General features: G+C 50.3%; 9 protein-coding genes across 9 annotated transcripts; 4 read left to right on the forward strand and 5 right to left on the reverse strand.

The window, feature by feature from the left end:
- Positions 1 to 35: 35 nt before the first annotated feature.
- Positions 36 to 1,336, reverse strand: L228DRAFT_279843 (hypothetical protein). The gene is made up of 4 exons (XM_018335727.1): positions 1,287 to 1,336; positions 1,033 to 1,231; positions 591 to 834; positions 36 to 395 (listed from the first exon to the last, which is right to left on the reverse strand). Exons 2-4 carry the CDS (start codon positions 1,102 to 1,104, stop codon positions 232 to 234), a joined length of 480 nt encoding a protein of 159 aa, XP_018192226.1. The 5' UTR covers positions 1,105 to 1,231; positions 1,287 to 1,336; the 3' UTR covers positions 36 to 231.
- A 214-nt stretch (positions 1,337 to 1,550) lies between these two features.
- L228DRAFT_258070 (hypothetical protein) lies at positions 1,551 to 4,205 on the forward strand. Its single transcript, XM_018334049.1, has 2 exons — positions 1,551 to 1,943; positions 2,419 to 4,205. The coding sequence occupies exons 1-2, from the start codon at positions 1,695 to 1,697 to the stop codon at positions 3,904 to 3,906; spliced, it is 1,737 nt and encodes a 578-aa protein (XP_018192227.1). The 5' UTR covers positions 1,551 to 1,694; the 3' UTR covers positions 3,907 to 4,205.
- On the reverse strand, positions 4,116 to 6,865 carry L228DRAFT_216880 (putative integral membrane protein). The gene is made up of 7 exons (XM_018330132.1): positions 6,626 to 6,865; positions 6,359 to 6,568; positions 5,913 to 6,250; positions 5,821 to 5,861; positions 5,690 to 5,764; positions 5,022 to 5,632; positions 4,116 to 4,923 (listed from the first exon to the last, which is right to left on the reverse strand). Exons 1-7 carry the CDS (start codon positions 6,698 to 6,700, stop codon positions 4,597 to 4,599), a joined length of 1,677 nt encoding a protein of 558 aa, XP_018192228.1. The 5' UTR covers positions 6,701 to 6,865; the 3' UTR covers positions 4,116 to 4,596.
- A 154-nt stretch (positions 6,866 to 7,019) lies between these two features.
- L228DRAFT_16732 (hypothetical protein) lies at positions 7,020 to 8,478 on the forward strand. The gene is made up of 2 exons (XM_018329441.1): positions 7,020 to 7,231; positions 7,301 to 8,478. The coding sequence occupies exons 1-2, from the start codon at positions 7,116 to 7,118 to the stop codon at positions 8,349 to 8,351; spliced, it is 1,167 nt and encodes a 388-aa protein (XP_018192229.1). The 5' UTR covers positions 7,020 to 7,115; the 3' UTR covers positions 8,352 to 8,478.
- A 351-nt stretch (positions 8,479 to 8,829) lies between these two features.
- L228DRAFT_243175 (hypothetical protein) lies at positions 8,830 to 10,308 on the reverse strand. The gene is made up of 3 exons (XM_018331624.1): positions 9,873 to 10,308; positions 9,644 to 9,816; positions 8,830 to 9,585 (listed from the first exon to the last, which is right to left on the reverse strand). The coding sequence occupies exons 1-3, from the start codon at positions 9,951 to 9,953 to the stop codon at positions 9,168 to 9,170; spliced, it is 672 nt and encodes a 223-aa protein (XP_018192230.1). The 5' UTR covers positions 9,954 to 10,308; the 3' UTR covers positions 8,830 to 9,167.
- A 359-nt stretch (positions 10,309 to 10,667) lies between these two features.
- On the forward strand, positions 10,668 to 14,207 carry L228DRAFT_243176 (hypothetical protein). Its single transcript, XM_018331625.1, has 3 exons — positions 10,668 to 11,000; positions 11,209 to 11,777; positions 11,836 to 14,207. The coding sequence occupies exons 1-3, from the start codon at positions 10,970 to 10,972 to the stop codon at positions 14,029 to 14,031; spliced, it is 2,796 nt and encodes a 931-aa protein (XP_018192231.1). The 5' UTR covers positions 10,668 to 10,969; the 3' UTR covers positions 14,032 to 14,207.
- A 179-nt stretch (positions 14,208 to 14,386) lies between these two features.
- L228DRAFT_243177 (Aminomethyltransferase folate-binding domain-containing protein) lies at positions 14,387 to 16,200 on the forward strand. The gene has a single exon (XM_018331626.1). The coding sequence runs from the start codon at positions 14,431 to 14,433 to the stop codon at positions 15,916 to 15,918; it is 1,488 nt and encodes a 495-aa protein (XP_018192232.1). The 5' UTR covers positions 14,387 to 14,430; the 3' UTR covers positions 15,919 to 16,200.
- Positions 16,201 to 16,490: 290 nt separating this feature from the next.
- L228DRAFT_258076 (DnaJ-domain-containing protein) lies at positions 16,491 to 18,680 on the reverse strand. Its single transcript, XM_018334050.1, has one exon. It carries the CDS (start codon positions 18,384 to 18,386, stop codon positions 16,674 to 16,676), a length of 1,713 nt encoding a protein of 570 aa, XP_018192233.1. The 5' UTR covers positions 18,387 to 18,680; the 3' UTR covers positions 16,491 to 16,673.
- Positions 18,681 to 19,325: 645 nt separating this feature from the next.
- On the reverse strand, positions 19,326 to 20,525 carry L228DRAFT_235721 (hypothetical protein; the record flags this gene model as incomplete). The annotated part of the gene is made up of 1 exon (XM_018330754.1): positions 19,326 to 20,525. The coding sequence occupies one exon, from the start codon at positions 20,523 to 20,525 to the stop codon at positions 19,326 to 19,328; it is 1,200 nt and encodes a 399-aa protein (XP_018192234.1).
- Between the last annotated feature and the right edge of the window lie 3,826 nt (positions 20,526 to 24,351).

The raw sequence follows: 24,351 nt of genomic DNA on the forward strand, positions 1-24,351 counted from the left end.
AAAACTTTAAACGTGAATGATTCCGAAGAGAAATGTATGATGTACAGTTACATACAATACAGATTCATCTATAATGTCTCTACAAGAAGCAAATAAAAGAAAAGAAGAAAGCTTAGATCGTAAGAAATTGGCTTAGGCCCTGCTGAAATCTGGGCGCGAAAAAAAGAAGACATGGAGAACGCCTCGTAAATGCAATAAATGCACCCAAAATAATAAAACACAACAACCTTTTTATTTCTTGCCCTTCTTTTTCTTCTTTCCGCCACTTTGCGACTGGCCTTGTCCTTGCCCCGCCGCCGGAGTAGCACCGGCGGTAGTTGCCCCTGTTGTTGTAGTAGGCGTAGCGGTACCGCTCTCGCCGTCGAGTGCGGTAGGGGCGTCTGTCATTGCGGCGTCTGCGTGTTGATTACAGCGCGGTTAGCTAGAGATACTTCTCTTGTGCCGTGTGATTTGAAAGACTCGAATAAAATCTTGATGCTGAAGAATGGGAAAAGAAAAGAGGGAAAGAAGGGGGAAGAAAGGAAAGACGGAAAGGAAAGAAAGAAAGAAAGAAGGAAGGAAAAAAAGACGCAAAGGAATGAAAAACATACCAATAGCAACTTCTTCTTGAATGTGTTGCCCCGACATGCCCTTGCCAAGCCGGGACAATAAAGCAATCAGGCGTCCGACTTCGGCAGCCTTGTCCGTTCGGTATTTTAAGCACACGCCGCTTGCGGGATCGTATGTTTTCAGCACAAGACTGCCCTTGTTACCTGCTGGCTGGCCGGGCGCTGCTTGGTGTGTAGAGCTCGAGATGGGTGCGGGTTTGATCGAGTATTTTGTGGTGACTCGTGTCTGTACAGTGTGAGTGGTTGAATCGTGCTTTCTCGTATTTGGACTTGTATGAATATGAATACATGTGTGGTTTGGGAAATGTGTATTCTTGTCTCCTGTCTAAGGTTGAGACCGCGCGAAGAAAGGCAAGATGTGACAAGTTTACGGGACTCCGGGTGTACTAGGAACTGGTATGAGAGAGAGAGAGAAAAAACGTACAGTTGTAGGCCGAGCTTGCAGCAGCAATGATGACTGATGCAGCCATTGCTCTGACGTGGGGAGGTAAACCATCTTCTGTGGTTGCTGGGTGCCCGCGGGGCAGGGCAACAAAAGGGAAGGGTGTGGATATGCTTTTGAGGAGCTGTTTTGGGTAGGTGGCTTGAAAATGTATCGTATAGAGATGCAATTGATTTGGAGTCTGACAGTGCTCTTGTTAGTTGTAGAGGATCAGTAATGGATCTTGCGAAACTTACCAAACCAGACGTTCGTGATAACTGGCAATATCAGCACAGGTAAGTTGAGTAGCTCACAAGTTCACAACCGCGCTTGTGGGGGAATTTCGAGGACAGAGGGTAACGGTTAGTGAAAATCCCACATGGTTCAAGCGTTCTGTTGTACTCGTAGAAGTCGACGTGCAAGCTGCAAGGCGGTGAGCCTGTGAGGCATCGGCAGATTGACAACAGCCGATGTCTCCATTGTTTCTGCCGGGTTCTTGACCATTCGTTAATACAGCAAGTCAACCCTGCTAATTGGGCGCTGCATGAGACATCCCAACTGGTTTGGTTTATGCCTGAATACTATGACTCAGATGGACTGCAAATAAATTCAGTGATTGTGTACATACATTGCAAGATTTGTCGACAGATTTGAGTTTATCCATCATGGCAGGCAGCGTTGGATTGGAAAATATGCTTGTCCAAGGAGACGAAGATAGCCAGACGCATGATCAGGCCGAGCAATCGCCATCTGGCCAGGAACGCTCGCTGGACGAGCTGTTGCAGCAGTGTCGACAAGTTCTGCGGGAAGTGGACGACTTCAAAACTCATCTTGCAAGTTGCAAAAAGGACAAGACGGTGGAATTGAGACATTTTAGAAATACAATTAGTTCGGAGCTGAAGTTGCTGGAAAAGGTACGCTATTCATTTCACTTACAAATTTGCTTTGATTTTATCTTTGATTTTTTTGTTGGCCGTTGTGTTATAAATATTTATCCTCTCTGTTCTATGTTATTATACCAATTGTGCTTTATATTCATTGTACTGTGTATGATGGGTTGCTGTGCTTTCCTTGCGACCTCTCTTGGGCAAATTTGGAGAACCGCTAAATGGCATTGCCATTTGAAAATTGTTCAATGCATCGCTATCTTCAAAAGAGATCTCTGGGGTGAGTTCGCGGGGCCAGTGATCACATTGTTTCCTGCGTTCTGCCTCAGCAGTATGATTAGAGGGAACTCCATATTCTTTCTTCATAGAGCTACAGACATGCACAGAGATACCATCTGTAAACTTTTTTTTTTTTAATTTTGCTCTGGCCGTTTTTCTCCTTTCATCAATACATTGCAATATCATGTCACCTACCCACAACAAGACTCCCTAACATGGACAGCTTACAAAAATCGACCCCGCCACGGCAGAACTCCGATCTCAACATGCAGTCCGCTCCTCCAACGTCCCATTCTACTCCGCGGTATGGGCCGCTGCAAAGCGTTCCGGGAGTGTTGTAGCATTCAACAAGCGATTCTACTGGGAAGAGCCACCGCGACGAGTGCCCCTACAGCAGTGTCAACCCGGATCTGGCGCTAATTCGCCATCAACATCATCCGTCGATACACCACTAAACCGTGCAGGTCCAGCAGCAGCCAGTTCTAAACGTCGAAAAGCCCACCGGCCCAAACGCAAAAGTGCCCTGGTCGACGTCGTTGCTCGCGGCGGCGAGGAATGGATCAAAGTCTCGACAATCACTTCTACTCGAATAGGTTTCGAAATGGCCAAGGTCGGCTGGGAAGCAGACAGCCAAGCTTCGTCCTCGAATTCCGAGTATTCTGATGATGATGATGACGACGACGACATTTCTCTGGCAAAAGTGACTGCCCGTCTCGTGCGCGCCGCGAAATCAGTCCGTGTCCGGTACCGCCATCCTCAGGTCGTTCTCGTTCTTCCCAAAATATACCAGCACGAACACCCAGCCATTGACGCGCTTCTTGACGACCTCCGCCGGACCGGCACCGTTGTCGAGACCGGCGATACCATACCCGCCTCTCCGGCTCTCTCCTCTTCCATCCTGCGATCCCTTACCATCGACCCCATCAGGTCGTTCGCCCCGACAGTCAACGTCGACTGCACGCTGCTTCTCGCGCTCGTATCGGACCTTTCCCACGGCGACGTCACGCCCCAGCCATGGTTCCACACGGCCATCAAGCGCCAAATCGAGCGCGAAAAGAGCGATACCTTACTCCCGTCGGTTCTTTTCCCCGCCATGCGCGGCCGGAAACTCGTCTGCGTGGCCCAGGCTGCGGAGCGTATGCGCGACATTGTCGCCACTATCGGCACGCCCACAGAGAAGGCACGGACAAGAGTGCTCTTGGGAGATGTTGATGCGGATGCAGAGACGGATATTTTTCAATTAGTGGGCAATCATGATAATGTCAAGGACAGTAAACATGGCTCCGCAAGCATCACATCTTCCGCAAATCTCACGGCTTTATTCCAAACGCTCTCTTCGCATTCTATTCCCGCGGATCTACATCTTCCCATCTCCGTTGTAGCCCAAGAGGAGGTTGATGCCGCGGTGGAAAAGACTCTCCCGCCTACGATATCCAGCTCGCTCGCACAGGACTTGTCGGATATTAATACTGCGGTCTTCATGTACGGCTGGGCACAGGGCATCACGACGCTCTCCTCGAATAAGACGGTGGCCAAGCATATCCAAGTTGCGGTCGAAGAGGACCTGGATGCGCGAGACGGAGAGCGGGAGGCGCAAGATGGAGAAGGAGGAGAAGGACGAGGGCAAGGGGTTGTACCTGCAGGTCCGGATATTTGGTTATGTCCTACCGCGCGCAGTTTGGTAGGCAAGGAGAAGAACAGACGGGAGTGAGCGGCTTCGTTGTGAGTTTTCTCTTGGGGATTGGAAATATCGAATGTGTTTCTTTTCTTCTTCTTCTTCTTCTTCTTCTTCTTCTTCTTCTTCTTCTTCTTCTTCTTCTTCCCCCCCCCGGGCCCTCAACCCAGGAATCATTGGAGTCAAGCATTGTAGATATCACCTGAACCATCTGCGTGGAGTGAAGAAAGTGAATTGGAAAAGGGCGTAGATAGATGAAATGACGATAAGATGCATGCGCGGAACTAAGAGCATGATACGTATTACTCATTTCTTTGAATTAAATATTCTTTCATCCAGATATTTAAAAATACTATCAAATCCCATTTCCAGTTTGCTCCAAGATGATGCAACATCGTCTACCAAAAGGAAACATGAGAAAGAAGAGAACGTTTAAAAGTTCGAAAATATCAAAGAAAAAAAAAGTGTCACACAACACCGTACAGACTCATACAATTCGGGCGTGACGGTCTGGGGTTAGCAAAAGTAAAAAGGCACATTTCAGGAGATGATAAGAAAAATGGAAATGGACGAAAAAGAGGTACAGAATCGCAGCTGGAATGGAAACCTGGGGGATAGCACTTTCCGTCCAACATGCAGGACGAGACAAAAACTTGAAAATGAATTGGGACTGTGATACAGATACGACAAATTGTAGCAAACTTTTGCGATTCTTTTCTAGATCGCTCAATCATTCTTTCCTGTTAAACGCTTCCGCTCGCTTGAATCCCGCGGTGACTCGTCCTCGTCAGACCACCTGTCCGCGTCTTCACCCACCGCGAATATCGTCTCTCCGTCAAATGAGTCTCGCGAGGCCTGCGCCTGAGAATGCTCCTTTGCGGATACGGAGGCGCCAGACTCGTATGTCGGCTCACGCTCATGGTATGCTGGCGGAGAAGTCTCTGTGCTTTCGCCTGGGGGAGTAGGGTTGCTGAGGGGAGTGTGGCCGCCGGCTTCCTCGTCCAAGGAGCCACCAATAGAGGCAATTTCGAAGCCATCGTCGTCTTGAGCAATCTGGAAACGCAATGGTCAGTATCTTACTGAAAAATAGATTTTTCTTAAGGGGTAATAAGAAGAGATAAGCGTGAGAATCTCTCTATTAGAATGCTTACCTCATCACTCATGGCAAAGCGCCGGTTGTTCGCGGTAGGTCGCCAGAGGTAGGCGACAAAGGCAATATCAAACAGATAGACTAGGTTCAGCCAGCCGTCGAGGATGAACCAACGCGTCTGCCAATGGTCGGGGACAAAGTCTGGGTCGCCACGACCGACAAAGGTAAAGGAGGAAACGAAGAAGAAGATGGTGATGACGAGGATGCTGGCAAGGATCCCCCACCAAAGCTTCTTATACATCAGGGCTTTGATGTTCTGCTTCCGTGCGATAAGATCGGCAATGGTCGCCTTGAGCGAGTTCAATGTCCAGACGTAAAATCCGGTCAGGGTGCCCGCCAGTGGGAGGACGACGAGTAAAATGAGGGGCCCGGCGTTCTCTGGAGGAACAGTCAAACTGCCGACAGCATAAATGACGCCAAAAGTGAAGTGACCAATAGCCAGCCAACGGACATGGGTCATGGTTCTACCTAAGCTGGGTTTGACAACGCCATAGCCCATGCAGACGATGAGCAGGAGGAAGAAAGAAAATGAATTACGGAACGCATTGAGAATGGATACGATGACCATCATGACTTTTGCACCGACATTGCCGCCATGGCGGTTTCGATAGTCTTTTTCCCAGGTCAGTACTTGATTACGGAGTTGGGACGTTTATTGGTCGAGCATACCGTAGAAGCCCCATGTGATGAGCATTTCAACAATTAAGAAACCAATAATAGCAGTGATATAATTTTGCACGGGAACTAAGGTGCTGTCAGCAGGACAAAAAAGGCCTGAGCATTTCTCCGGGCAGACTTACGAATGTCATGGCGGTGTTGAACGTAGAGGAACGCCCAGAAGCTGAATTGGTCAGCATTGCGCTTTAAGAGCATCTGATATATAAATACATACATTCCAATCACGGCATACACGATGGTCAGCCCGCCGTAGAATGGCAGCTTCGCAATCTGTGCCGCCGGAAGCTCGCCATAGGCATTGCGGAACTCCACAATTGCCTTGTATTTGGCAGCAGAATAGGGGTAGGTGCTCACGCAGTAATAGCCGGTATTTTTGATGGGGTAGTTGATTGCTGGGGGATCGTTCAGGTGCACCGCTTGCGTGATGATTGGATTCATCGAATGTTCTGTGGCTCCTTCTTCGAGGATAAACTCCCCAAGCTGTGTTTCATTGCAGTAGCCTTGTTTGACGCTATCTTCGGTGCAGAGCATTTCTTTTGTCTCAAATTCAAGCTTTTTTTTTAAAAAAAAAAGTGTCAGTCGAAGATGTCTTTGCTACAGTCATCACTGTCGGGATAGAATGATAGAATTCAATGCCGCAAGGAATTGGGACCGACGTACTCCAGACTCATCACTGCCCTGCGTGGCCTTCTTGCCAATCAATGCTTCGTCCTTCCATTCGAAGACAATGAAGCTAACGACAGGATCCGCACCCTCGTCTTCAGGTCCAGTCTTCACAAATTTGGTGAGAATGAAGGGGTCGACGGCTCCTCCCCATGCTTTCCGACTATACATGCCCGAGCATCTTTGGCTGTTCTCGATATCTTGGTCCTAAATAGCTGATGAGAAGAATGAACCATTTCTAAATGTATCTCTTAGAATACATACAAGGACAACCTCATTGGCTCGAACAGCCAGCGCCGATAGAACAAGGGCTGTCACAGCCTGAAGAAACAACCGCATGCTGACCGAAGCTCTTGCAGTGAGGGCGCAAAGCTAAAGGACGCGCATGCGAATGCTGACCAGATGGTAGAAATTCCCTTCGAATGAAGAGTCGATGAAGAACAGACTGTGCGGTCCACACACAGAACTTCAATTCAACAACGACAACTCGAGAGATTTTAAGGTAATAGAACAGAATTAAGGATCGGCTTGCATTACGAGGAACCTGGACAGCTACGTATATTGGTTGTCTCGCCCTAAGGCTGCACGTCCCTCCTGTCGGAATATGCCGCAAGTTCTGCCGATTCAGCCACAAGTTCATGGAACTTCCAGGGTCTATCGGCAATCAATAAAAAAGTCCCCGACGGTCTTGGAATTTTTACGTTTCAACGGCTTCCATTTACGAACATTGTATATACAGGTCTATGGCAGAAAGATGACGACTGATTCACAAAATGCAGAGCGCACTATGGGCGCTGCTCCTGTCAGACTCTGCAAAAGATGCCAGGAAATAGAGGCAACGACCATTATGCGTACCGAACCTCTCTGCTCGTATGGTCCCTGGGCCCTATCAAGTTATCTTGTTTTAGAATGAGACTAATATGGACGATGAATCAACAGGAACTGCTTTGTTGAATATATAAAGAAAAAGGTCGCCAAGCAATTGGAAGCGTATCGAATTAAAAATGCGAGCAAAAACAATCGCCGACGAGTACTTTTGCCCATTTCATTTGGGGTCTCGTCTCTATCTCTCTTGCATGTGCTCGATGGTCACCTTCAGTCACAGATTCGGCGTACAAATCGAACCGGATATGAGCTGCATGTCCTTCATGTCAACACGTCTGGAGTCGACGCAGATGCGCCTCAAATAGGGCGGCTCGAGGTTTTGAAAGAGAAATATCCACGTCATACGTACTCGGAATTGACGTTGGAAGACGTTTTTGATCATGCAAATGAATACTTGGAGACGACTCTACGCGATGTGAATATTAACATTGGCGATGTAGCTCCTCCGAGTTCGAAGCATGAGAAGCTGGTGGGCTTGCTCTCGGCGCTCCCTTCACCGACTTCCAGAGCGGACGTCGTTGAGACGTTGCGGAACAACCTCATTATAGCTTTCGCAAAGGAGAATGATTGCCAAAGCATAACGTGGGGGGATTCAGCAACTAGGCTTGCGGAGAAAACGATTTCAGAGACCGCCAAAGGGCGAGGCTTCTCACTGCCGTGGCAAATCTCTGGTGGAGAATCCCCATATGGCTTGCACGTCAGTCATCCTCTACGCGATGTCTTGAAGAAGGAGCTGGTTATCTTTGCTGAAAATGTGGATCCGCCCCTTACGCCGCTTATACATAGCCGCCCTGCGCCAACTATGACATCTGCTCCTGCAAAGTCTACTACGATTGACGATCTTATGGGCCAATATTTTGCGTCCATCGAAGAGTCGTTTCCCAGCATTGTCGCCAATGTCGTCCGGACGACAAGCAAGCTGCGGGCGCCTGAGGTCACTGAAGGCCAGTCTCGATGTGATTTATGCGGTCTGCCACTGGCAGATAGCGACGCATCTCTCGGCGAGGGGGAAAGCAGTGCTCAAAGTTTGGTCCAGCCAGAAGGTAATCTGTGCTATGGGTGCGCTAGAACTACCCTGGGCAGCCGTTTTACTCCTCATTCATGAAGCCAATTCGGAGCCTTTTCTTCATCTCACCAGAGGGCAAGCTAGCCCGCTCAGTCATGCCAGGACCATTTTTGAATATCGCACAGATGCTATTCATCAGGAGCTCGCCGTGACGGCCCAAATCACTGCCACGAAGCGCTTGCAAAGACCAATGTGTTTTGCCGGCGGAGAAGAACCATCTGTTCTTCCTATCCAGGATTTGTTGCGAGAAACTTGCCGGATACGGCTGAAAGGAAGCGATTTCAACTTCTGGCATGCCTTGTAATGCTACCACGCATTCCTGGCGAATTCGAACAGATATCTTTCCCATATCGAGAAAAACAGGCTTTTATACCAGAGGGATATTGAACCACTTCATTTCCGCCGAGCTTTATATTGAAGTAATGACGCTCTACAATGCGGCAGCTTAATTCCAATGCTCTCTACTCTTGGTCTTTGGCCAAACGCAAACCCAACGGAGAGAAATAAACCCTTGCACATTTGCAAATTCAAACTGAACAGTTTACGATAACGTATATCTAAGGGATATTCGCCTCTGAATTAGACCAAGTCTGATACTAACTTACATTGATTTCAAGATACTATGGAATTAAAATGTACGACGCTGCGCGTTGCGATTGCAATCAAAACACTCGAATGGGGTTTCCAATATTAACCGTCCAACTTTTGTGAACCAGGCCATAAGCTCGAACTAAAAAATGAATAATGCAAATGCAGACCATTACTTCCGGAAAAGAAAAGAAAAAGGATTCCGCCAGGCGCCCAACATATCTATACCCAACCCACAGCATTATTTAGTAGACCCAGTCTTCTTGTTTAAGGTCTTGAAGTAATTCCAAGCTCCACATCGTCATCATCGTGGTGAGAATATGTTGGGTTGGGTCTCGGATTAGGGTTCACATGGGCCGGTTTAAGCTGTCTTCCTTCTTTCTCTGAGCGAGCAAATATTCCCGTTTTCCACGACTTGGCTGGTGGCTTTTCCGGCTGTATCCCGAGACTGGCCTTCTTTTCACCTTCGACTTTGAGGTAGGCGTAGAGAAGCTTTGCGTTTCGAGTGTTGCAGCGGTAGAATGCATCTGCGACGTCGCCAACAAAGGGAACAAGTCCAACGAAGAAATCGACCATAATATTGAAGTACATGCGGCTGCGGAGCATGGGAGGAATTCCGCCTTCGATGGTAGACGCGGTTGACAACACCCACATCGCAAGCAACACTTCTAAGCCATCACCGACACTGGACAGCCGTTAGCATTCTGTGTCATGTTACTACAAAGTTCTGAAAGGTTCCTTACAAAGGTATGATGCCGATAATAACGCTCCAGCCAATGCGTAGTCCGCAGCAGTTACACAATCCATAATCAAGTCTCCGTGCGCGTCGGGCGACCTTGTTGAGGACCTTGAGGTCTTTGTCCGAGGTGTAAGGAAGATGATTCTTCTTAAATTTCCTCACTCCATGGAACTCGCTCTAATTTCGCCAGCATTAGTAGAGGCGACCATTTGGAATACAAATCAAATACTTACATCCTTTTGTTCTGCGGCCTGATCCTCAATCCTTCTCTTCAAAAAGCTCTTGGCCGCGTAATTAGCAACGGCTCCGCTCATGGTTCAGGTGAGAAATATCTCGCCGAGTAATTATGGATGAAAACTAGATGCTTGACGTCGACACTCTGTTTGATATTTTATAAACAGAAAAAAATTCAAACAGCAAGCACTGCTACCCTTTTGTAGACTCTGTGTCGTCCCTTTGTTGCGCGTCTGGTCCGCCGGGCAAACAATAAAGATCTAGAGCAAAACCCCTTGAATCCGGTGGCTGATGTGAAAGTGAAATTGGCAAGCCAGTGAAAGTCTTTGTTTCCCAGACAGTGATATAATCTAAGAATAGCAAATGTGTTTCAAGGACGTGAATCGCGGGTCAAACAAGCGCTGACGATGGAGTCGCAACAAATGGGATTTATATTGACGGGCGACAACTGTAACGTCCGGTGACGACAGCGCTTGACTACTAATTTCTGCCGGAATCTTGTTTGGCAGCCCACCAGGGGCTTGATCAGTCACTATTGGTCAATTTTGTTCTACCGCCTTGCAGGGATTTTCGTCGCCCAATCAAACCCACGGCGCGGTAAATTAATTGCACAGCCACAAACAAAAAAATCTCTCACTAGCCACATTGAGCTGTAAGCCACAATCGATCGATTATATAATATACGCCACTGTCGAAGCCACCTCGCACCCATATTGGCACTGTGGCTGTGCTGTTTGGGACATTGTTACAACTCAGCTCGGCAACTCTCATTGACGTTCATCCACCACGCTGTTCGTCATTCTCTCCCCACACAGCTTCTTTCCTCCTTTTCCTCATTCATTCTACCGCATTCACTTAGATTTGCTTGTGAAAGCTTCCGAGGTCTTGTCAGGAACGACAGGCACGGATCAGGGCTCTTCATTCACTGTGCCCGACACCCAATTGGCCGCGACATCGGCTGTGTGGCCAATCCTGGCAGCTCTTGGAGGTTCAGTCCTGGTGAAAGAATCACCCTGCCCTGCACTTCCCTGGGGCTTCTAATATCCCTTCTGCAACTGTTCGATGCGATTGGACATGCTCGAATTATTCAAACAAAATGACCGAATCAAAAATGCAGCTAGTAGATTGTGAGTCAAGCAAGCTTCCTTTCCTTGTTGCAACTGTGGAGATGCTGCGCTCATAGCAGGCCAGCAATAGAGTCCTGAGAAGCTTCACGCTTGTGGAGACGATTGGCTGCAGAGATGCGTGTGCGCCATGGCCTTGCTCTCTTTTGCTGCCGATACCCGGTCCAGTTGGCTTTGCGAAATATGATGAGCTAACATCGCGTTTTCGCAGGGCTGGACGATCTCTGCGTCCGCTTCATCATCAATCTACCCCAAGAAGAGCTCGAATCCGTCGAACGGATATGCTTCCAGGTTGAGGAGGCACAATGGTTCTACGAAGACTTCATCCGGCCTCTTGACCCCTCATTACCGTCAATGTCGCTCCGAAACTTTTGTCTACGAATCTTCCAACATTGTCCGTTGCTCTCCGCTTTTTCATCTTACCATCACTCGACAGCTTTCTCTGAATTCCTTGCTTATAAGACACGAGTGCCCGTACGTGGAGCCATCATGCTCAACGATGCCATGGACGAGGTAGTATTGGTTAAGGGTTGGAAGAAGGGCGCTAATTGGAGCTTCCCTCGTGGAAAAATCAACAAGGATGAAAAGGACTTGGATTGTGCAGTACGAGAGGTATATGAAGAGACTGGATTCGACATTAAAGCGGCAGGACTGGTAAAGGAGGAGTCGGAAATGAAGTTTATCGAAGTTACCATGAGAGAACAACATATGCGACTCTACGTATTCCGGGGAGTGCCAAAAGACACGCCCTTTGAGCCAAGGACTCGGAAAGAGATTAGCGTATGTTTCGGTGGACTTCTCTCGTGAAGAAAAGGTCTGTGCTAACTCTGGGCAACAGAAAATCCAATGGTACAAGTTGTCGGATTTGCCGACCATAAAGAAGAATAAACAGCAACAACAAGGTCGAGGAGAAGACTTGGCTGGCAATGCTATCAAATTTTACATGGTTGCACCATTTCTTGTACCGCTGAAAAAATGGATTGCTCAACAGCATAAGAAGGATGCTCGCGATGCAGCTCTGTACCCTGGAATTCCTGCGCCTGCACCGCTGGGAGAACTCGCGCCAGAAGTGGAAGCGGCATCGCTGGACATTGACGGCGGTCCTGAATGTCGAGGAGAGACTAGTGGCCTCCTTGGTCAGAGTCTACCACAGAACGGTACTGGCTTCTCTGCACACTCTGGGTTTGGCGAGGTGCAGGATCGGACCGCACAACTGAAGCAGCTCCTTGCTGTTTCGACTCCTCAACCGGCCGCTCCTGAGATCATAAATGATATCTCTGCAGATAGTCGGTCCAAGTCTGATGCTCTCCTTGCGATGCTCCAGAAAGGGGGTCGTCAGCAACAGCCGCAGAGTGGTCTGCAAGGTGTTCCGCCGCCTCAGACTCCGCTCGAGCAGTTGGATCTGAACCCAAACCTTCCACAATCTCCTCATCCTCGTCACGCTCATCAACCTCCGTTCCATATGCAGGCTCCACCACCCAGCTTTCCTTTGCCGCCTGCTCATGCTCCTGGTCACCCCATGCAGCAAGGAGCACCCGCAGCATTAGTCACGGGTCCGGGTGGCCCCTCGGGTGTGCCGCATCTTGCGCAACAAGGTGGCCCGGCACCCCATCATCAACTCCCTCAACCTCATATTCCTGCAGTGTTGGCGAACTTGCACATGCCCTCTTCCGACCTCTCAGGCGATCGGTTGGCATCCTCGGCTCAGTTCCCTGGACTTCACATACCAGCAGTCTCCGCCGCTCCGAATGTGCCGCCGTCATCTCTCTCAAACCATTCGCTAGCATTGCTTAATGTTCTGAGGGCCGGGCAGACTCCGAGTCATCGTCAAACTCCGGCTAACCCCGCCGAGTTAAAGGCCATAGCAGGTTTAGGATCCCTTCCTCAGGCGCCTCCTACGTTTCAACTGGCACGTCCTCATGTCCAACCTAGGCCCGCTGTTGAGCACGGAGGGTCTGCTGAATCTGATCTGGCTTCTCGACTCAGTGCTGCCATGAACCTCCAGTCCAAAGCACCGCCAGCAACAGCAGCAGCCGCCGCTGTCGGACCAGCAATCGCAGCGACTGCTTTGCCTGAGTCACATAAAAATGCACTTCTAGCTTTGTTCAAGCAGCAACCAGCTACTAAAGCTGCTCCTGCCTTGGAAAGTCCGGTCAGTTCAATTCTGCCAAAGACTACAGCGCCAGCTCCCGTTCCGGTTGCTGCTCCAGTTGCTGCTCCGGTTCCTCCAGCAGTACAGGTGTCTACCAAGCCTTTTCCGCAGCAGATTCCGGCCATTAGCGCACAGAAACCTGGAGATCAAAAAGGTCCTTCCCCTAGTATCTTGAAGCGACCTTTGTCAGCGGGACGAGTGCCCACCCCTACCAACGGACCGTCAAAGCGTGGCCAATTGGGCGCGAACGGTCAAGCACCAGCGATTATTCCGAGTCCACTTCACCCACCACAATTCGACACTGTATCAAAGGATAGTCCAAGGAACCAGCGATTGAGCCCAGCATTCAAAAAGACTGCCCAGTCTCAGCAACGCCAGCCCTCGCCAATATCGATCCTCCCTCGTCCTGCCTCTGTGCATGGACCCAAACCGAACGATGCACCAAAGCAGTTGGCAGATACTGGAACGGTGCGGAGACATCCCGCTAAGCCGAAGAGGGAATCAAAAGGACCAAGAGAGCCAAAGGAACCCAAAGAGCCGGCCAAACCGTTCCAGCCGCAGATCCTCCGGCGTCCAACTCAGCCCTCCCCTAGCCCAGGGGCAGCAAGCCAGAACATTTCCGATCGGCGTGAGAGCCAAACTGACGGGCAGCGGCAGGCACTGCTCTCACTGTTTAGCAAACCAGCTGCGGCACCCACTGAATCCCCTCTCACGTCTCCAATTGCAGCACGTCCGGAACCGGCTTTGCCGGCTGAGCAGCCTTCGATCTCTCGACTCGAAAGTATCTCATCTGATACTGCTACACGGAGAGGTTCTCAAGCAGACAACAAGAACTTTTTGCTGGGTTATCTTGCAGGAGTTGCAAAGGCCGGAAGGGGTTGATTAGTCAATGATTGTTTCTGAAGCATTTTTTTTATTGCTCTGTTCGGCGGAAAAACTGCACTTGCATTTTGCTAAGCGTAAAGTTTGGGCAGTCTGGGGTGTATTGTCCCTCTGAACTGCATTTTCAAATCTCGGCCATTGCGTGTTCTGCATTTACTTATATTTACGAGCAAATGAAAAGTAATTTTTACCATTTGAATGAGTTTCTTTATAAATTTGTTATCCCCATTGGTTGTAGTTAAGAGCCATGTTGAAAGACACGTCATCGGTAAATGCCGCAGCTGACAAACTGCCTGCCAGTGAGTAAACTTTATGAGAGAGGTTAGCTACAAAACCATGCCCATGACCTCAGCAACAACAACATTGATATCACTATTATAGCCATTGGTCACGCACACCATGTTTGCGCGATCAACCTCAAGTTCAATATGTCTCCGATGCCTTGCTCGGCGCACATACTCTACTACTCCCACCAATTCTTCTTCTGAACTTGCATCATCCGCTACACTACCGCCGCCGCCACCACCACCGCCGCCAGCTTCAGGTGCCGCAAAATTAACGAACCGCCGACTCATTGCCCTACATGGCCGGGACACGCCCCATTTCCTACAGGGCCTCGTAACAGCGAACATTCGACCCGGCCACACCAATGGCTTGTACGGCGCATTTCTCAACGCCCAGGGCCGCGTGCTCAATGACGTCTTCATCTACCCCACCGCGCACTCGAAGCCGTATACCTCCTCGTTGCCCGGGACCCTGTCGCGCGACGATCCGGCATACATAATCGAAGTCGATGCCTCCCAGGCGCCCAAGCTCCTGGCGCACTTGCGACGACACAAGTTGCGCTCGAAACTGACCATTTCCTTACTCGAGCCCGGCGAATGGGACGTCTGGAGTCTATGGCGCGAGGACGAGCGCTGGACACCGCACTACGCAGACGAGAGTCCTCTTTTACATACTCCTCATGACAGTAGACATGTCCATGATGGCGGACATGTACCGGACAGTAGTGGAACTGCTACAGCTACGACCCATCCACATCATCCACCCCATGCATACTCGCACGACGAATACGACATCTCGTCATCAGTCCTGAGCACCGTCGACGCCCGCGCCCCTGGCATGGGCCGCCGCGTGCTCACCCGCAACAACACACACCCGCCTGCGCTCGATGAGGCAGGCATCCCCCAGACGTCCCTCGCCGCATACACTGTGCGCCGCATGCTGCGCGGCGTGCCCGAGGGCCAGGCAGAAATCCTGCGCGAGTCGGCCCTCCCGCTGGAAAGCAATATCGACTTCATGGGCGGCGTGGACTTTCGCAAGGGCTGCTATGTCGGCCAGGAACTCACCATTCGGACCCATCATACCGGCGTGGTCCGGAAGAGGATCCTGCCTGTGCTGTTGTACGACCCGGCGCAGTCGTCTATAGGGCACGAAGAGACGCCGTCGCAGCAGGGCCAGTTACAGTTACATTACGACCCCCAAGCCTTACAGGGTATAAATGGTTTACAGGGTATACAGGGTATTCAGGGTGCCCAGGGTGCAGACGGGAACCCTATGGCGGTAGCGGTACCCCCAGGAACAAATATCCTCAAAGCGACCAACGCGACGCGCGCACGTGGCAGCGCAGGCAAATTCCTCGCAGGCATAGGCAACATTGGCCTCGCGCTGTGCCGGCTCGAAGTCATGACCGACTTGGCCCTCACGGGCGAAGGGAGTAAGTGGACTCCAGGGGATGAGTTTGTCATGCGCTGGGCGGATTCCAGCGCCGGAGGCAGTAGTAATGGTGCTGCTGCCAGTGGTGGTGAAGAGCAGGTCAAAGTCAAGGCATTCATTCCCGGCTGGCACAAACACAAAGGCACCATCGACGTTCGCGAGCAAAGATAGCCATGTTTCAGTTTCACCAGACGCAAGTAGCATTAACATTCGTAGTAGAGTTATACCTTTCGTTATCTTAGAATATTAAGAACTGTGATGGTATATTTCTTACTTTCTATCCTGTGCAATAAATTCATGGAGTCATGGACTGGTGAACCGTGAAACTATTTAACTCTTTTCTTTCTTTCTTTCTTTCTTTCTTTCTTTCTTCCTTTTCTCTTTCCTTTTCCTTTTCCTTTTTCTTCTTTTTTCTTTTCCCTTTTCAAACTGATCATTCTCTTCTCAAAGACTCAAACTATCATTTTCTTTAGTATAAGAAAAAAGGAAAGAAAAGAGATATATCCATATATCTCTCATACATATACATCTCGTACATAACAAGAAAAGAAAAGAAAATATATAGAAAATATAAAAAGAGATATATCCATATATACATCCACACACACACATATATATACACTCATACCTCACATAAAGAAAGGGGGGGGGGGGGTTTCTGCGTGTCGCTCCTTGTGATTTGGAAGCACGGTCGATGTTTAACCGTCTCAGCTCTCAAAACGATTCATCCGCACGTGAATGGGGGGGGGGGGACATATTGAAGAACGGAAGTAAAAATGGAGAAAAGAGGAGGAAAAAACAAAACAAAACAAAATAAAAAAAATCCAGAGAAGAGGAGAAGAACAAAGGGAAAAAAGGAAAGAAGAAATGATAAATAAATAAAAAGATACCTGTAAATAACACCAAAAACGCTACACCCGCCCATCCTACTCACTCCGCTCCAGCTCCAGCTCTTCCTCCCTCTCCCGCCGCCGTATCTCCTCCTCCAAGCGCCTCTTCTCTGCATTCTTCAGCCGAATCAGCGTGATTTCTTCCAAGCTCGGACTATTCTGCTGTGCCCCTTGTCCCCCGCCACTACGCATATGTTTGTTGGGCGTGTTCGCCGCAGATGCAGATGTAGATGAGAATGATGCAAATGACGGTACGCGTTTCAGGCCGCTGCCGTTTCCGTTGCTGCTGCCGTTGGTGCCACCGCCACCACCGCTACCAACGGAAGCAGCAGAACCGGTAGCGGCAGGACCAGCGGCGGGAGAAAAAGATGCAGCAGACGGGGAAAAGGAAGCAGTAAAAGAGGAGGAGGAAGGTTTGGTAGGAGTATCCAGGCCGGGAAAAGGGCGAACCCGACGGACGGAAGAAGAAAGTGGAGTGGACGTTGAGGTCGAGGTTGAGCCGGGGGTAGCGGGATAAGTAGGACCAGGCGTCGACGGACGAGAATGGTCGTTTTGTGTATTGGATCCAAGAAAAGGAGAGTGTGTCGAAAGTGGTGTGGGTGATGAAGGCGCAGCAGCAGGAGAAGCAGGCGCAGAAGGATGAGAAGGAGGATGAGGACGAGAAGAATGGGATGAAAAGTCAAAAGACAAGAGGACCTCTGGCTGCTTGTTTGCTGCCCAGTAGACGTATTCGAACACGTCCCATTCTGACGGTTGCGGCTGTGTCTTGGACGATGCATTTCGACTGTCGTGCCGCAATTTCAGAGCATCTTCGACAGCGGCATGTGCGCCGACAATAGACGCAAACACTATCACGCCCGTCGCCATGATGACTTTGCGGCCATGTGTCCCTTCATTTGCTGCCCCTCCTACACCTGTTCCTGCGCCTGCGCCAGCTCCGGCTACGGCCCCGCCTCCGCCAATGCGCTGCTTCTTATCCTTGAGCAAAAACGTATTCTCCACTGCGCCGAACCGGGAAAACAACCGCGCGAGACGTTCCTTGTCCAGCGTCTCTCCCAGACCCTGTCGCACCCAGCGCGCTTTGACCGTTCGGTCGATTTCAGGAACTGCCGTTCCGCCTTTTGCCTTGGCATCGTCGTCATCCTCTCCGCTGCGGCCATCTTGTCCATCTTGTCCTTTGTTTGCCGCTCCTTTGGATTGTTCACCGTCTTGCTTTGTCTCCGCGCCGCCATCTCGGTCCAAGCGTTCTTCCTCCTCCAGCCGATCGCGTCGTAGCATTTCCTCGCGTTCTCGCCGTCGGCGTTTGCCATCTTCTGCTAATCGCTGAATCTCTCTTGCCAGGCGCTCTTCGGCATCTACTTCGCTATTGTCTCCCCCTCCTCCTACTCCTCCCCATGTCGACGTTCGGGCCCGCTTGACGCCTCGCTCGCGCATCTCCAAGTCTTCCTTCATCTGCCGACGCTTGCCCTCTAGCAGCTCGTGCTGCCGCTTGCGCTGTTCTCGCGCCGCGCGCGCATTGTCGTATGCGGCGCGCACGGCAGCGTCTGAGAGCACATCGTATGCAATCTGGAGCAGGTGGAATGTTTCCACGGCGCTCGGGTTGTCGGCGTTCTTGTCCGGATGGTATTTGAGTGCCGCGCGTCGGTAGGAGCGGCGCAGCTCGGACTCGTTGGCTGTAGCGTCGACGCCCAGCAGGGCGTAAAAGTCGTGCGAACTCGTCGCGTGTTGAAGAAGGTCGTCGGCTGGCATGGTGGCGACAGAGCCAGTGTACTCCTACTTGAACTCAAGACAAATATGTAACGGGGAGTAGCAGAAGATGAAAACGGAGAAAAGTAAATGTTTGAGACTGTAGTCCTGGATCGAGACCGACTAATCGAGGGTTAAGAATGAGGTTGCCGTGTGTTATAGTATCCAGACACAACGCAATGCTGAAAGCTCAAAAGGTCATGAGGAATTGAAGCAGGGTATCTCTAAATGTAGAAAAAAGAAAAAGAAATGCAGCAGAAAGTACGTGAAGAAAATGAGTGGGAAAAGAGGGCAAACAGTATCCTAGAGCTCACACCAATGACGAATGTGAGGCGAAGAAACAAATTCCAGACTAAAGCAGTCTAGCGTATGCAGGATGCTTAATCTAATCACCGGGAAACTGGCCATTCACAACTACACACCGGGTAGCTCTTCGTGCGATACCTACTTGCCCTATAGATGATTCTGGGACTCGGGACAAAGACCTCACAATAATGCAGGCAGTTGTTACTTATTTATTCTTAATTTTTGATTCATTCATCTGGTAGATGTCGATGCTAAGAAGCTTCTCAAAAGCAAACGGTTCCTGAGATACCATGTCGAAACGCCCAGTATATGTTAAAAACTGCTCGAAAGTAATCGGGTATATCCTTCCAAGTTTAGCAACGCAATGCAATTCAATTCGCCTTCGTCCAGCGAGTATAAAAAAAAAATAGCCCGCTCAAAATCCAGGGTTTCGAATCAAAACCCTCCAATTATGACTCCATAAAAACCCAAACCCTTTTTCTAAAGCGCCGAGAGCGAAAAGTAAAAATGCATCAAAAATAAACGGTGGGATGATGTTGAAGATCTGGTAAAGGTGAATGGAGTGGTTGTTTTGGAGAATGATGTGGAAGAGGATCAAGTATATAGCCGCACCAGGAACGGGGCGCAATCATACGATTACAACCGCTCCAGCTCGTCGTGATCGAGCGGCGGACCGTCGTAATCGGTAAGCTGTGTGTAGAGCGGCGGCGAGGCGGGCACATCTTCGTACATGGGCGGCTGCTCTTCGTCCCACGAGATGCCGAGTCCGCTGCGCTCCGTGACCGTCATGTCGAATTGCATGCGCAAGACACGGGCCGAACCGGTCGGGGTCGCGAGATGGGGCGTCTTGTTGGAGCAGTACTCCTCGGCGACGATGAGCTCCACGACGAGCGTGTGCGAGACCGAGAGGCCGCCCTCCTCGGTGGAGTCGAGATGGCAGACGGGGTGAGAGGTCGGGTCAATGACGGCGTGGAATTCCATTTCGGCCTGTCCTTCGCCATCAAAGTCCGTCTTCCAACCCGACTTGAGCTCGGCCTCGCCAATGGTGCGGGTATCCTGGTGCAAGATGCCCTTGTTGTGGCCGCCAATCTTGTGGTTGTGCTTGAGGCACGCGGGAGACACAATCTTGGAGTGCTCGTCGATGCGCCAGTTGATCTTGCGCACGCGCCAGCGGTTGATAAACTCCTTTTGTCGGGTGGTCAAGCCGGAGACGCGCAGCTCGACGGGGAAGTCGCCAATCGGGTGAATGACATTGGGCGTGGTGACGTGTGCAGTGAGGCTGGTGGGCGGGAAGATGCGCACCGAGTGCTTGTCGTTGCCGGGGAAGATGGCGCGGTTGACCTTGAGCACGCGCTCAAAGTTCAGCGTCTCACCGGCCGTGGTTTGGGTCTTGGCCACAAGCTTGTATTCGATGCTGCCAAGGGGGCCCTGAGCGGTGGCAGGCATGTCACCGGGCAAGAGGTAGCTGATGGGGAATGAGTGCACGCCGTGGCTCAGCGTGGTCGGATCCCTGAGAATCTCCCACTTGGTCAATTCGGTCGTCTGTTGTGCGCAGTCGTGGCAATGCGACACAATGGGCCGCTTCGTGGTAGCGACGCGTACAAGACGCAGGCTGAGTTGGGGAAGAGTGATTTCGGGCTCGGCGACGAGGACCTTGATCTGACCGGAGAAGAGGGCGCCGGTGGAGGTCTGGGGAGTGCCGTAAAAGACGAGAGGCGGGGATTCGATCTGAACCTCCATGTGTGTGGGGTTCACCGGGATCAGACGAGGGCTGCCCTTGGGCGAGTTCTTGCCCGAGGTCTTGCCCGCCAGGTTGGAACGCTTGAGATGATCCATGCTGTGGCGGCGTTGGTCTTCGAAACTGCGACGCTGTTTGGTCGGGATAGAATCGGTCGAGTGGGACGGGGACAGCAGTGGGGAGCGCGCAAACGCAAAGTCGAGGATACGGGCTGGCATATCCTTTTTATTGTTCTGATTGGATTGGGAGCTGCGTTGAGAAGGGAGAGAACGAGACTCGTCCGAATCAAGGTCGGGCTGCGGAAAAAGATAGGGAAAGAGCATATAGCGCGAAAATTTCCCAGACTTTTTCCCTAATTAATTTCTCCCCACTTGGACTTTTTCACACCTCCTCCTCTTCTTTTGCTAATTTTGTATCGGGGGTTTTCTTTGGATTGTTTCCCCCTCGTAACCCTTATGATAACACCTGCCCTATTCGATGGTTGGCGCTTCAATGGCTCTATCGAAGATTGTCGATCCCTTGGGAGGGGTTGATGATAAGAGACTGAGAGCAGTAGCGATTTGCCCTAAAGATATGAGATGGGATGTTCGTAGGTGGCTGCCGGGGTGACACGGTTGTGATGTAGTGACGGATGTCAGAAGGGCGAATGAGAGATGGCGCCACAATCAGATAATAAAATGATAATCAAATGTCCATCAAAAGTCACACACATACACAGACAGAGTGAGGAATTCAACGAGTAAATGTGATTTCTGTGTGAGATGGATCGTGTTCAAAGAAGAAAGAGAAGGGGAGAAATAGCACAAAAAAATGTAGGTGGGGTGGGATGCCAGACGGTTTAAGTATCATGTTACGAGTAAAGGAAAGAGGGAAAAAAAAAGAGTCATCAAACACGTAACTAAAACCTCCGAGAACAGAATCGCAAGGAGTGCACCGTGTCTCGTCACCGCAGAGTAGTACTAGGTAGGTAGGTAGGTAGTGAGTTAGGGTGAGAAAAAAAAACTAGTAGGGCCGGTTGTGGCCCAAGTCGCGAGTAGGGGAGAGAGGTGGGATGGGCGGGATCGCAAAGGGGGATGAAGCCGAAACCTTTCCGGGTTGGGCCAACAACGACCATTTAGTGCTCGATGAGCAATTCCATCCAAAGGTTCGCATCATCTAGAGTCTCTTCCACAAATTAATAGCCCCCGTTGTGGGTCTTTTTTTCCTTCTACCCTTTCCTTTTCTTCTCTCTCGGTCTCTCTTTCACCTTCCACTTTTCTCTTTTCTCTCTCTCATCCTTTGTTCTCCGCACATGTTTTGACCAAGGTTCTTCGGGTGCCTTGTTCCTTGTTCTTGGAGACCTACTAATGAGGTACTAAAGTTACTGTTTCCAGAACGTGTACACGCCACCTTGCTGTCCTACCCACGGATACACTCATGCATACAAACAAAACACACGCAGTTACAGACAGGTCTTTTACCTGTAACACGTGCACCCACTTAACTAAGAGTTGCATCCTCCCCTTTTCCACCCCCTCCATGATTATACAATCACCGACACCATTACCTGTAAACCACCCTCGCACCCATGAAGTTTAACCATGACGAGTATAACCTTAACGAGAGCTCCACAACTCAACGGACCACCAATCCATCATCCCCATCCAATCCCACCCATCCACCATTCTCCCCGTGACGACCTTTGGTTGCGTCGGATGCCGCAAGATACCAGGGCAAATTGCTCATGGCGGGGTAAACCGGCCTGTACCGTATCCCGTGCCCCCAACCTCCCTACCTGTTCAGTTATAGTTAATAACTAAATCCTGCGCCAGAGAGAAAGCCACCCAGATCTTGCATTTCCTCGGACCTGACGCTGCCATGGCTCATCCACAACCATGGGGAAATGGCATCATCATCATCACTTCTTTGTTGTTCGTTGCCATTATTCCCCCATTCGCCATATACCATATGCCACTGTACTTTTTCCTTTTACTGAATCTACACCGTCCTGTTGTGTCCCATTGTCGTCGTCGTCGTCATCATCATCACCATGCATCACTTACTATTCTATATTTGTTGCACTAGTATTATTGCCTCAGCGCGTCTCGCTCTCGACTTCCAGGCTTGGTCACCCCCCCAGTCAGTGTTTCTCAAGTATACTCCACATTTCCGTTTTCCATGATTAATCTTGTACGCCCGGTCCGTGATTCCCCCCGCTCTGACCGTAGCCGCCGCCTACCTCTTTCAAGGATGTCCAAGGGTCCCCCAGGTCATCCATCCCTCCCGGGCCAGAATTGCGTCGACATGCTCACCAAGCACCTCATGCATGCATGCATGCCTGTTTGCCTGCCTGGACGATCCTCAATACTATCCTGGGACATGCCAATGCATCAGCCACCTCAGCTCGAGACAGATCTATCGGGCAACATGGCTGTATCAGATCAGGGACACATCTCAATCTGTATTTCTCTCTTCCAAAAACACCATCAGGTCACCGCCATGGCAAAGTGCGTGCCAACGTGCTACTGTTGCTAGTTTGGTAAACAGGACCCCCAAGGCCCGTCACCTGAGATGGTCTGTGCATGTCCAAGCGTACGGTGTACTCTGTAGTCGCAGTGCTAATTCATTCATCGTATAAGTCCGTAAACTTGGTAAACAGTAGTATTATTCGTAGTGCCACAGTAAATAAAGAGTCGCGCCAGATGGCGTTGAAATGAGTCAAGACCCTTGTCAGGACCCGGCGAGCCTAGCATCTTCTCGAACGAATGAGCTTGTCCGGGCCGAGTCACGAGTACTTGTTCTGTACTTGTTACTCGTCGCATCCTCTTTCATCTCTTGAACTCGTATGGAGTACTTCCGAGCCCGTATATTTCCTGCACGTCTCACAATTCAGTGACCCCATTATCAATAAGAACAGACCATCTAGACAAGCCGCAATGCAAGCCTCATCGTCCTGCCACAGTCATGTACCTTCTTTTGTTTCCTTTCCAGAAAACCCCATATTGAAAGATCCAGGACCCTCGGACGTTACGTTCAGGGAATTCATGCCCAGATCTGGCCAATGATCCCACCACATGATCCCCAGGTAGCGCTAGGGTTCATTGTACAAAGTACTTTGATCACAATAGTCCGCGTCGTCAGGTACACAGTACGCCGATCCGCTTTATCCGTACGGAGTATCGGAGTACAGTAGGCGCCCTCGGTGTGTGATCCACCACGTCCACCACCACCCCTGGTCCTTCCCCAGAAAAGCCACCCTCATCCCGGTCCGGTCGTACCAGTACTTGTTCTGCCTCATATTCGCGGCTCTTCAAAGCTTGGATCATTGTCACTGTACTATAGTGTGCATCGGCCCGGGGAAAGCATTCGGCATCGCATCGAACTTCCCAGGTGGGTGCCCCTTGTCCCTTGTCCCGTGGTGCTACAACTTCACTGACTGTGCTACGTAGTATACTTTACTTATATGCTATTTACCTACGGTAACTCTAGGTTCAGCTATACTCTGGTTATAGATTTAGTTACGAAGATACTCAAACATCTGATATGATCTGATCTTCCCCTCAAGCGGTCTATTGTTAAGTTAACGCGCAGTCACTTTCCCTCGTTCGTTAAGCATAGTACGGGATCCATTTTCCCACCAAGGTCCCCTTTCCTCGGGGTCTCTTTCCTCACTCCAGGCGTTCCTTTCCACCTCGGTATCCCATCCCGATTTCTCCAGCGCAGTCTGTCCACTTTTCGGCATCTCGCCCGTCTGAACCGAAAATCAATATTCGCCATCCACCATCCCATCCATCTTTATTGCTCATAGTACGAAGTATTCCGTAACCCACGGATTAAGTTCTCGGTATACGAGAACACGCACCGAATACGGAGTACGCACCCCGTATTCCTGTTACGGCAACGCGGTCAAACTCTTTTAACTTCCATTACGACTACGGTGTTACA

The sequence above is a fragment of the Xylona heveae genome (assembly GCF_001619985.1).
Source record: "Xylona heveae TC161 unplaced genomic scaffold L228scaffold_1, whole genome shotgun sequence".
Lineage (NCBI taxonomy): Eukaryota > Fungi > Ascomycota > Xylonomycetes > Xylonales > Xylonaceae > Xylona > Xylona heveae.